General features: G+C 46.0%; 1 protein-coding gene across 2 annotated transcripts in view; it reads left to right on the top strand.

The window, feature by feature from the left end:
• MDGA2 (MAM domain containing glycosylphosphatidylinositol anchor 2) overlaps window positions 1–12041 on the top strand; it is a 351915-nt gene that overhangs the window by 299029 nt on the left and 40845 nt on the right. For both annotated transcript variants that reach the window (XM_054161626.1, XM_054161625.1), the window contains one exon: window positions 1271–1419. In XM_054161626.1, coding sequence (XP_054017601.1) covers window positions 1271–1419 — 149 coding nt within the window. The remainder of the gene's footprint in view (window positions 1–1270; window positions 1420–12041) is intronic.

The raw sequence follows: 12041 nt of genomic DNA, 5'->3' as shown, positions 1-12041 counted from the left end.
TCAGCTAAATAATGTGCTCTGACAGTGTGTACATCCATGGTGTTACGAAGGACAACTTGTGTGCATTTTCTCTTGGGAACCTGGAGAGGAGGAGATGTGATGAAGGCAGCTGTCGCAGGAAATATCCATCTTGTACTTCCAGCCCATGGATGTCAGCTCCTGTTATTTGTGCCAGGTAGAGCAGCTGTCACTGGGTCTTTCTCTGCTCAGTGTAGGGCAGATTCTTTTGATGTCTCTATTTTAGGCAGCTGGGCCATGAAAAATTAGTTGCATGGCTCCAGCTTCTCCTGAATAGCTCTGAGAATGTTTACTCTCCCATGCCTACACCTGGTCCATGGATGCCACTGAAGAGTGAGTCAATATCAATGCTCATCAATTCTTATCTAGATCTAAAGAGTGGGGGGAAAGATGATGGGGCCAGACACAGACTCAGGGGAGACTTTATTGCTCTCTACAACTACCTGAAGGGAGGTTGTAGACAGGCAGGGGTTGGTCTCTTCTCCCAGGCAACCAGCACCAGAACAAGAGGACACAGTCTCAAGCTGCACCAGGGGAGGTTTAGGCTGGATGTTAGGAAGAAATTCTACACAGAGAGAGTGATTGGCCATTGGAATGGGCTGCCTGGGGAGGTGGTGGAGTCACCATCATTGGAGGTATTCAGGAAGAGACTTGATAGGGTGCTTGGTGCCATGGTTTAGTTGATTAGGTGGGTTGGACACAATCTCGAAGGTCTCTCCCAACCTGGTCTGGTCTATTCTATTCTATTCTATTCTATTCTATTCTATTCTATTCTATTCTATTCTCAACTTCTCAGCAGTGCTGAGTGACAGGACAAGGGGCACTGTCCACAAACTGGAACCCAGGAGGTTCCATCTGAACTGGAGGAGAAACTTGTTTGGTGTGAGGGTGCATGAGTCCTGGAGCAGGCTGCCAGAGAGGTTGTAGTCTCCTTCTCTGGAGAGACTCCAAACCCAGTTGGACAGCATGGCTCTGGGCAAGCTGCTGTGGGTGACTCTGCTTTAGCAGGGGAGTTGGACTGGATGATCCCCAGAGGTACCTTACAAACCATACCATTATGTCATTCTATGAAAAGCAAACCATTACCACAAACCTTGAAAGAATTCCAAAAGGTGTTTCTGGAAGAATATATTTAATGAAAGGTCTCTGAAAAAAAATAGAGGAGAGGGTAGTTGGAGGTTGGATCCCAAGCTGGCTGCCTGACCGTTGTCTAATTTCTTTACTTTCCCCACTTTCCCCCCATCTTCTGCAGGCAAAGCCTATGCTCCTGAGTTCTACTATGACACCTACAACCCACTGTGGCAGAACAGACCCCGTGTCTACTCCTACAGCCTCCAGTGGACCCAGATGAACCCCGACGCTGTGGATCGCATCCTTGCCTATCGCTTAGGGATCAGGCAGGTAAAGGAAGAGATTTCATTGTGCAGGATGTGCCTTTTTGAGTCTTCTGAGCCCTGTAATGACTGCTGGGCCTTTCTTTTACTTTATTTTTCATTTTATTTTGTCTTTATATTAATTATTTTGGTTTTGTTCTTACTGCTTTCCCTTTTCCCTTTCCCTTTTCCTTTTCTCCTTTCTCTTTTTCCCTTTGCCTTTGCCATTTCCATTTTCCCCTTTCCCTTTTTCCCTTTGCCTTTTCCCTTTTCCCCTCTCCCTTTTTCCCTTTTCCCCTTTCCCTTTTTCCCTTTTCCCCTTTCCCTTTTATCCTTTTTTTCCCTTTTCTTTTTTTCCTTTCTCCTCTCCTCAAACTTATTTTACTTTATGTACTTTTTCCTCCCTGTTTTCATTTCCTGAGAGACATAGTTGTTTCTCCTCCTCCTAGAAGGTTTGCATCCATCTTGCAGCAGGCCTCTGCCTCTTGCAGATGCTGGAAACTCATTTGCATATTGGCAGGGTGAAAGGCAGAGATTAAAGAGCTGTTCCTCAGAGACTTTGCAGAGTCTGTGGCTCCAGATACTCATGAAAGAAGCCTGCAGTGAAATCAAACTTTTTTATCTCTCTGTATGTATCTACAGAGCTTTGATGAGATGTCCCATGTAAACAGATCAATATGGGGATAGCTGTGGCTTTCCTCCATGGTGATCCTGGAGAACCAAGATGTTAGAGTGATCACAATGATGCCTTCATGGATTCTTTGAAAGCTATTGCTACGAAACCAGAGTTTTAATGATCAATTAAAGGGAAAGAACCAACCTGTGCATTGATTAAACTCTTAGTGAATGGCAACACCTCCAATTCCCTTTGCAGAGTAGAGTGAAATTTGCATGTTGCTACAGCAAAGATCATACAAAATCTCATCATTTTATGTTTTAAAGGAAGGAAACTGATGTGTCATAGCACTTCTTCATGGTGTCTCCATAGCAAACTCTATGAGTATACCAGACATTGACATGACCAGCTTGAGGTTTGTCATTTGTAGGTTATCTCAAGAAATAAGATGTGGTTTGAGATGAACTTTACTTGCTATGAATATCTCCTTGGCCACCACATACAACTCCAAGTCATATATTTTCAGTTGGGCTGTTTCAAGGGTCAGGACTGGGCCAGTAACAGAGGAGTGCCAGAGGCTCCTCATGAAGCCTCATAGGGAACAGAAAGGGAAGGGAGAGAGACTGATGGGGTGGAACAGAAACAGCCAGCTGGGGTGAAGAGAAGAACAATCCCATGGAATAGAGAGACAGAGAAACAAACTAAGAGCCCACTCAGGCCCTGATGGCACTGATGGCACCAGTGGCACCACTGATGCTGGGGGCAGGCACTGGGCAAGTCCTAGACTAGACTCAGCAGAAGATGGGAACAGGATTTAGGAGCTGGGTTCTGGAAATGGATTCAGGAAGATATGGATCATGATGGAAGGCAGAAGGGACAGAGTCCTACTGGTACACCAGCCAAGAAAGAAGAGGCTTGACCCTGGGGAACCTTCAGCTTGCCCCTTAAGATGCCATCCATGGGATGCAATCAATTGTTGGGCAGTTGAGAGTCACCTGTCCTGTGATGTTTTGCTGCTTCCTTTTGAGAATCCATCTGATGTTGTTTTCCCCTTGGTTTACACTCTCCCTTATGAGTTTACTTTTCTTTAACTACCACCACAATTGATTGATGTAGAAAGAAGATGTTTGGTTTTTCAATGCCTGAAATAATAGTTCATGGAGGGAGAAGGAGATTGGGGGATTAAGACAGGTCCTTGAAGAGGTATATTTTGGATAAATACGTGGAGAAAGTGATTTTCTGTCCCTCAGATCTCCTACTGAGATGAGCTTTTTAATCTGTAAAATAAATACACCATTTGAATGTGTTATTTATGCTGAGTAGATTTTAGGTTGCATAACTTTTGTGGTTGTTGTGGAGCTAACTGAGATATTTAAAAGAGAAACTGCCAGGAAGACCTTAGAGTAGCCTTCCAATACATAAAGGGGCTACAGGAGAGCTGAGGAGGGACTTCATGCAATGCCTTGTACTGCTAGGACAAGGGGCAATGGCTTTGATCTGGAAGAGGGGAAATTAGACTGGAAATTAGGAAGAAATTTTTTACAGAGAGGGTGGTGAGACACTGGAATAGGTTGCCCAAGGAGGTTGTGGATTCCCGCTCCTTGGGAACAGAATAGAATAGAATAGAATAGAATAGAATAGAATAGACCAGGTTGGAAGAGACCTTCAAGATCATCGCATCCAACCCTTCAACCAATCCAACACCACCTAAACAACTAACCCATGGCACCAAGCACCCCATCAAGTCTCCTCCTGAACACCTCCAATGATGGTGACTCCACCACCTCCCCAGGCAGCCCATTCCAATGGCCAGTCACTCTCTCTGTATAGAACTTCTTCCTAACCTCCAGCCTAAACCTCCTCTGGCACAGCCTGAGACTGTGTCCTCTTGTTCTGGTGCTGGTTGCCTGGGAGAAGAGACCAACCTCCACCTGTCTACAACCTCTCTTCAGGTAGTTGTAGAGAGCAATAAGGTCACCCCTGAGTCTCCTCTTCTCCAGGCTAAACAACCCCAGCTCCCTCAGCCTCTCCTCCTAGGGAAGCGGGTGATCTTGAAGGCCTCTTCCAACCCAAACCATTCCATGAAATCTGTGATATGCCCAGGCAAAGGTTTTGATATCTGCAAATTCCTGGCTGTTCTATACTTAAACTTTGTCTCTGCTGGGATCTAACTAGTTTGGAATTAAAACCTGTGACTTTTAAGGCATGTTTATGCAACTGTTTGCATCACTGGGCACAAATCAGTCCCCTTATTCCCAGTACCCAAGAGGAATTGTTAAATTACAAGGAGAATTTGCTGAAATAAATGAATATATGAGGAAATTAATTGCATTAGGACTTTTTAGCTGCTCTTTTTTTTTTTTTCCTTTTTAATTTCATTTTAATTTACTTTTAATTACCTATTTATATAATCACCTAGAGTTACTATACTCTAATTTGGTTGACAACACTCTCTGTCAGGCTAATCAAAATATTTTCCTTTCCTCTGTCTGAAGCCACATTTAAAACGTGGGTGATTTGGAACCTAGTGAGCCATCTGGACACACTCATCTATTATTGCAGCAGTTCCCACTGCAAAAGGCTGATAATTAACTCTTTTATTTATTATTTATTTAATTTTTTATACCTACCAGCAAATTATGTACCAAACAAGAAGGACTTTGAGGTTCTAGAGGGGACCCACAGAAGAGCAGTGAAACTGGTGAAGGGTCTAGAGAACAAGTCTTGTTAGGAGCAGCTGAACGATCAGGGATTGTTTAGCCTGGAGAAAAGGAGGCCAGGGAGAGATCTTCTGGATCACTACAGCTCCCCAGAAGGAGGTTGGAGCCAGGTGGAGGTTGCTATCTTCTGCCAAGGAACAAGAAATAGGACAAAAGGAAATGGGCTGTTCCTGTGCTAGACAACCCTCAAGGCAAAGAAATTCCTCCTCATGTTTAGATGGAACTTCCTGTGTTCAAGTTTGTGCCCTTTACCCCTTGTCCTTGTCCCCTTAGGGTTGTCACAGCCTGGCCCAGGCTGCCCAGGGCAGTGGTGGAGTTCCCATTGCTAGGGGATTTAAAAGCCCTGTAGATGTAATGCTAAGAGTCATGGTTTCATGGTGGACCTGCCAGTGTTGGGTTACTGGTTGGACTTGATCTTAAAGGTCTCTTCCAACCAAATGGCTTCTGTCATCCTATGATTCTGCAGAATCATACACAATCACAAAATGATAAGGGTTGGAAGGGACTTCTGGTGATCATCTAGTCCTGCCAGAGCAGGTTCACCTATATCAGGTTGCAGAGGATGGTGTCAGGGCAGGTTTTGAATGACTCCAGAGACAGACTACACCACCTCTCTGGACAGCCTGTTCCTGTGCTAGACCACCCTCAAGGTAAAGAAATTACATACATATACATATACATAGAATAAACCAGGTTGGAAGAGACCTTCAAGATCCCTTCTCCTGTTTAGATGGAACTTCCTGTGTTCAAGTTTGTGCCCTTTACCTCTTGTCCTTGTCCCCTTAGTCTTCTCTTCTCCAGGATAAAAGGCCCCAGGTCCCTCAGCCTTTCTTCATAAGACAGATCTTCCAGTCCCCTAATCATCTTTGTAGCATTTGCTGTAACCTCTATATCAGTTGCCCACCCTCCCTGAACTGGGGGAGCCCAGAACTGGACACAAGACTCAGATGAAGCCTCATGAGGGCAGAGTAGAGGGGCAGAAGAACCTTCTTTGACCTGCTGGTCACACTCTTCTTGATGCACCCTAGGGCACCATTTGCCTTCTTGGCCACAGGGGCAGATGGTTTGATTAAACCATGTGTTTGTCACTAGTTTTTACTAAGTTTTTTTATTTAAGCATAATAATTAAGAAGGAAAAAGGATAACTATCATTTGGTAGTGGCAGAAACGGCTCACAGCTGTGCAAAATCCCTCACAGAAGGAGGGTTTTCAGGTAGAAGGGAGGCTCTGAGCTGAAGAGCAGTCTGTAGAACAGCATGATGCTATTGGGGAAAGAAAAGGAAAAGTGACAGCTTCTAATCTTTGTTTTAATCTCCTAATGCATTGCAAAACACTGCCAGCGGGCTCTGCAGAAGGTCAGGATGGTGGGATCTGCTTTGGGTTTGATTAGCTCCATTAGCTTTATCTGATCAGTAAATTGCTTTGGTATTGAGAATGTTAGAATCAGAGTTAGCTGACCTGTGTGTTGTTGCTTCACTTGAGGCAAGATCCAGGCAGTGTCTGATAAGGACAGGCTGAGAGTGTTGGAGTTGTTCAGCCTGGAGAAGAGAAGGCTCTGGGGAAACCTCCCTGTGGCCTTGCAGAGCTTAAACAGGGACAAGGTCAATTGCATGACGTTCAACAAAGCCAAGTGCTGGGTCCTGCACTTGGGTCACAAAACACCCCATGAATGCTCCAGGCTGGGGCAAAGCAGCTGGAAACTGCCCACTGCAAAAAGTTGTTTGACAGCAGCTGAAGGTGAGCCACTGTGTGCCCAGGTGGCCAAGAAGGCCACCAGCATCCTGGCCTGGTTCAGCAATGGTGTGGTCAGAAGGACCAGGGCAGTGATTGTCCTCCTGTACTCAGCACTGGTGAGGCCACACTTTGAATTCTGGCTTCAGTTTTGGGCCCTTCACTCCAAGAAGGACACCAAGGTGCTGGAGTCTGTCCAGAGGAGAGCATCAAAGCTGGTGAAGGGTCTGGAGAACAGGTCTGATGAAGAGCAACTGAAGGATCTGGGATTGTTCAGCCTAGAGAAAAAGAGGCTGAGGGGAGACCTTCTGGCTCTCTACAACTCCCTGAGAGGAGGCTGGAGTGAGGTGGTGGTTGGTGCCTTCTCTGTCAGGTGATAGAATGAGAGGAAATGGCTTCAAGTTACACCAGAGAAGGGTTAGATTATATTTTAGGAAAAACATCTTCACTTAAAGAGTGGTCAGGCATTGGAAGAGGCTGCCCAGGGAGGTGCTGGAGTCACCATCCCTGGAGGCACTCAAGAAATGTGTAGACATGGCATTATGGGACGTGGTTTAGTGGGCCTGTTGGCATTGGGTTGATGACTGGAGCTGATAATCTTAGTGATCTTTTCCAACCTTAATCATTCTGTAAGAAAGATGGTGTCCTGGTGTTGCTTGGACAGGATTCCAGGCCAGTCATGGGCTGCAGTTGTGAGTCAGCCAGAACAGCTGACTTGATTTGGCCACAGGTATTCCCAGACCATCAGCATCACACTCAGTATACAAGGGGAAGTTGGAAGAGGAGCTTGGAACATTGTGTTGGGCTTTGGTCTCCTCTTTCCTGCCTATGAGGGCTGCCTTCATGTTTGGTACAATTTTTATCTAGTATCAGTTTTGTGGTTTACTAAATCTGTTTTCAGTTGAACTCTTGAGTTGCCTTGTATTTTCCTGAGCCCCATTCTCTGCTGAGGAGTCCTTGGGTGATGGAGCATCTGCTGGAGTTAAGACTTAGATATTGGTTTAATAGGTGCAAACTTTTGAGCAGGGCCTGTAGTGACAGGACAAATGGTGATCATTTGAACTAAAAGAGGGATATTCAGACTAGAGATAAGGAAGAAATGTTTGACACTAAGGGTGGTGAGGCCCTGTCCCAGCCTGCCCAGAGAAGTGGTAGGTGCCCTGTCCCTGGAACCATTCCAGGTCAGGTTGGCTGGGGCTCTGAGCAGCCTGCTCTAGTTGCTGGAAGAGCAGAATGAATTTTTTCTGATGTCCATCCTAAACTTCACACTTTTGGTAACTAATACCAGGAAAGGAAGTGAGAGAGCTGAAGCTTCTCCTGTACACTGAAATGTTGTCATGTTGAAATGACAATACTTCTCCTTCTGCAGAGGGATGCCAGTTGCCCTCTAGATCTCAGGCCCTGTGTTTCTTTGTGAATGCTTTGTTTTCTTCCTGTTGTGTCTGCACATGTGAAATGAGATGGAATTTGGCAGAATAAAATAAAGAGTGCAACATGTAAAGGCAGGTTTCTTATTGATTTTTCTTGGGCTTGGTAAATTGAACTGGAGGCACAGTGGTTCTGCTGTGCAATTTTCAGTCTCAGGTACTGATACCTCCTGTGGTTGTTCCTCAGAAGGCTGAGGTTTGATTTTTCAAAGCAGCAGGCTGAGAGCTGCCAGATGATATTTGTAGCAAGGTGTTTTAATTGCCATTTAGTATCATGGAAGCATTGTGGTTGGAAGAGATCTTTAAATCATCAAGTCCAACCATTAACCCAGCACTGCCAGGTCATCACTAAACTGTAGAATCATAGAACTGTTTCACTTGGAAAAGCCCTCTAAGATCATCGAGTCCAGCCATCAACCCAACACCACCATGGCCATGAAACCCTGTCCCTGAGTGCCATGTCCACATGTTGCTTGAAAACCTCCAGGGACGGTGATTCCTCCATCAGCCTTCCACCTCACTCCAACCTCATTTCAGGAAGCTGTGGAGAGCCAGATGGTCTCCCCCTAAGCCTCTTCTTCTCCAGGCTTAACAACTCCAGTTCTCTCATTTGCTTCTCACCAGATCTGTTCTCCAGACCCTTCATCAGCTCTGTTGCTCTTCTCTGTACACGCTCTAGACCCCTCAATGTCCTCCATGGAGTGAGTGGCCTAACATTTGATGAAGTTTTTCAGCTGTGCCCTTATCAATGCTGAGTACAGGGGATGATCCCTGCCCTGCTCCTGCTGACTACATGATTCCTCATTAAAGTCAGGGTACTGGTGGCCTTCTTGGCCACCCAGGCACACAGTGGCTGATACTCCATGTTTGTTTCATGTCCCTTAGATCCACGTATACATAGCTTTGAAACCACTCCAGGGACTGGGACTTCACCACTTCCCTTGGCAGCCTGATCCAGGGCTTGACAGACCTTCTGAGTAAAAAGCGGTGATGGGGATGAGGCTTTCTTGGCAAGTTTCCCTTCAGTGACAGAAAATAGAGCCTTATTTGTACTTAGGAGCACATGTTCTCACCCAACATTGCTAAAAGCAAATCTCACACTGTAGAGACAACCTTTTGCATGGTGGCCACACTCAACTTGCATTGGTTGTGCCTCAGAGGAAAGCTCTGCAGTGTGAATTGATGACTTGACAAATGCAGGGTATCAGTCAAGCTTTAGGAAAGATGCAGGAGAAAATTAAGTGAACTAAGGAGCAATTTAGTGAGAGAAAACGCTGAGGCTGGAGGAATTTGTTGTAGTAAAGGCTTTATTAACTTCTTCACTGCATTTAAACTCTTCTTGTAGGGTTGAGATTCCCCTTTCTGGTGACTCTGTGGATGTGATACTTTGGGATATGGTTTAATGGCCATGGTGGTCTTAGGCTGATGGTTGGACTTGATGATCTTAGAGGTCTTTTGCAACCAAAACAGTTCTATGACTCTATGACACTGAAGCACAGTGTGGACTTTGAGGACAATTTTCTTAGCAGGTCCTGTTGTGGAAGAAACGTTCGACCCTGAGCATGGTGATCTGTCTGAGGTTGCCCAGAGAGATGCTAGATGCTCATCCCTGGAACCATTCTAGGTGAGGCTGTCTCTGCCAACCTGCTTTAGTTGCAGATGTCCCTGCTAACTTGCAGGGGGGGGTTAAACTAGATAACCTTTAGAGGCCTCTTCTATCACAAACCTGTCTGTGTTTCTATGGTCTATGTGCTGCAGCCAAAGGCTCATCTGGAGTGTCTGAATTGCAGGAATCATCTTCATCATCCAAACCAGGATGTGCTTTTCTTTATGTTGTTGAGCTGCCCATGGTGAGAACGTGCTCCACTTGCAGTACAAACAGCAGCAGAGCTGATAAGATGGGATGTGTGTTTTCATGATGGTATTTTCACCCTGCTGCTCTGGAGTTGCTCACTGAATGCTAACAGCAGGCAGGCAGCAGTTTGATGCTGATCAGATGCAGGTTTAAAATGAAAAATATGATTGCCTGGAAATCTTTTTCATTTCTCTGCCTTATTCTGAGATGAATTCCTGCAATGCAGAAATATTTTTTTTAAAAATAATAATCTGTAAATGACAGCAGTCCTGGTAGTGGATTTTTCTGTCAGTCAAGTATTTCCTGCTCTGGAGAAGCCACACCTCGAGTACTGGCTTCAGTTCTGGGCTCCCCCAGTTCAGGAGAGACAGGGAACTACTGGAGAGAGTCCAGTGGAGGCTGGGAAGATGCTGAGGGGCCTGGAGCATCTCTGTGAGGAGGAAAGGCTGAGAGCCCTGGGGCTGTTGAGCCTGGAAAAGTGCAGCCTGAGAGGGGATCTGATCAATGCTCAGCAAGAGCTAAAGGACCTGTGGGGAGCAAGAGGATGGGGCCAGAATCTCATCAGTGATGCCCAGTGGCAGGACAAGGGGCAGTGGGCACACACTAGAACCCAGGAGGTTCTATCTGAAGAGAAGGAGAATTCTGGAGAATTCTGGAGAATTCTTTCTTTTTCTTTATTGTGAGGGTGCTGGAGCTCTGAAGCAGGCTGCCCAGAGAGGTTGTGGAGTCTTCTTATCTGGAGAGATTCCAGACCCAGCTGGACATTGTGATGCTGGACAAGCTGCTGTGGGTGCTTCTGCTTTAGCAAGGGGGATTAAACTGGATGGTCTCCAGAGGTCCCTTCCAACCCCACCATTCAATGTGCTTCTCTGTTTCTGGTCTTTGATAAGAAGTGGAAATACTCCTGTGTGGCAAAAGAAAGCTGTCACCTCCCTTAGCATCACCCCATTGCACTGTCACGAACATTTTTGGCAACCATTTAAGGGAATATTTGTATTCTGTGCTCCCTGACTTGTTTCTAAAGCCACTCAAGTTGAATATGTGTCTGTACATGTGGATGGTGGATGAGCTGAAGCAATTAGACCTGTTTGAGGTCTGTCTGGATTTTCCTTTGTGCTGTTAATGAATGCAGTTACAGATTGAGTGCTGCAGATCTTTAGATGTGAAGAAAAAAATTAAATGGATTGACCATGTGCCAGTGATCAAAGCTGAGACTTCACCACCATGACTCCTGTGAGCACCCTTAATGACTGCATGGGACAGCAGTAGCGCAGGGTGCAGGACAGAGCCCAGGTGTGGGAGCTCTGCAGAGAAGGGCATCATCTTTCTGGGATATTCCATCATATTTTGTCTCCATCTTTCTCTTTCTGTAGCATTACCTTTGTATCATACGATCGCAGACTGTTTGGGTTGGAAGGAACCTTTCAAAGTTGTGTCATTTCCCCACGTCCCCAGTAGTCAGCAGGGACATCTTAACTAGAGAAGGCTGCTCAGAGCCCCATCAACCTGACCTGCAATGGTTCTAGGGTTGGGGCTTCTACCACCTCTCTGGGCAACATGGAACAGGGTCTCACCACCCTCAGTGTCAAACATTTCTCCCTTCTCTCCCTCTTTTAGTTCAAACCATCACCTCTTGTCCTGTCACAATAGGGCCTGCTCATAAGTCTGTGCCCAGCTTTCTGATCAGCCCCTTGAAGCACCGAAAGGCCATCAGAACATCTCACTGGAGCCTTCTGTCCTTCAGGCTAAACAGCCCAAACTCAGCCTGGCCTCACAGCAGAGGGCTTCCAGCCCTCCCATCATTGCTGTGGCCTCCTCTGGCCCCGCTCCAACAGGTCCATGTCTCTGCTGTGCTGAGGACTCCAGAGCTGTCCCCAGCACTGCAAGTGGAATCTTAGCAGAGTGGAACAGAGGGGCAGAATTCCACATGCTGCCCACTCTGCTGGGGATTAGACCAGGAGATAATTGATCTTCTGCAGTGGTTGCAACTTAGTCTACATCCAACAAGGATACAGTGTTCTCTGGATGGATCTCAAACAGCAGACAATGCCCTCCTGTCACTACTAAAGTAAGTAATTTTCTTGTCATTTCTGGAAGCTCTTTACAAGTTGTTTCCCAGGGAGGTAGAGTCATCATCCTGGGAGGTGTTCAAGAAACTTGTGGACATGACACTCTGTGCCATGATTTAGTGTCCCTGGTGGTGTTAGGCTGACAGTTGGACTCGGTGATCTTAGAGGTCTTTTCCAACTGAAGCAGTTCCATGATTCTATATTTTTTAGTAGGCAATAATTACACAGTGAC

Source organism: Dryobates pubescens, chromosome 5 (assembly GCF_014839835.1).
Source record: "Dryobates pubescens isolate bDryPub1 chromosome 5, bDryPub1.pri, whole genome shotgun sequence".
Lineage (NCBI taxonomy): Eukaryota > Metazoa > Chordata > Aves > Piciformes > Picidae > Dryobates > Dryobates pubescens.
The sequence above is the reverse complement of the archived record's forward strand: the minus strand, read 5'-3'. Positions and strand labels throughout refer to the sequence as shown.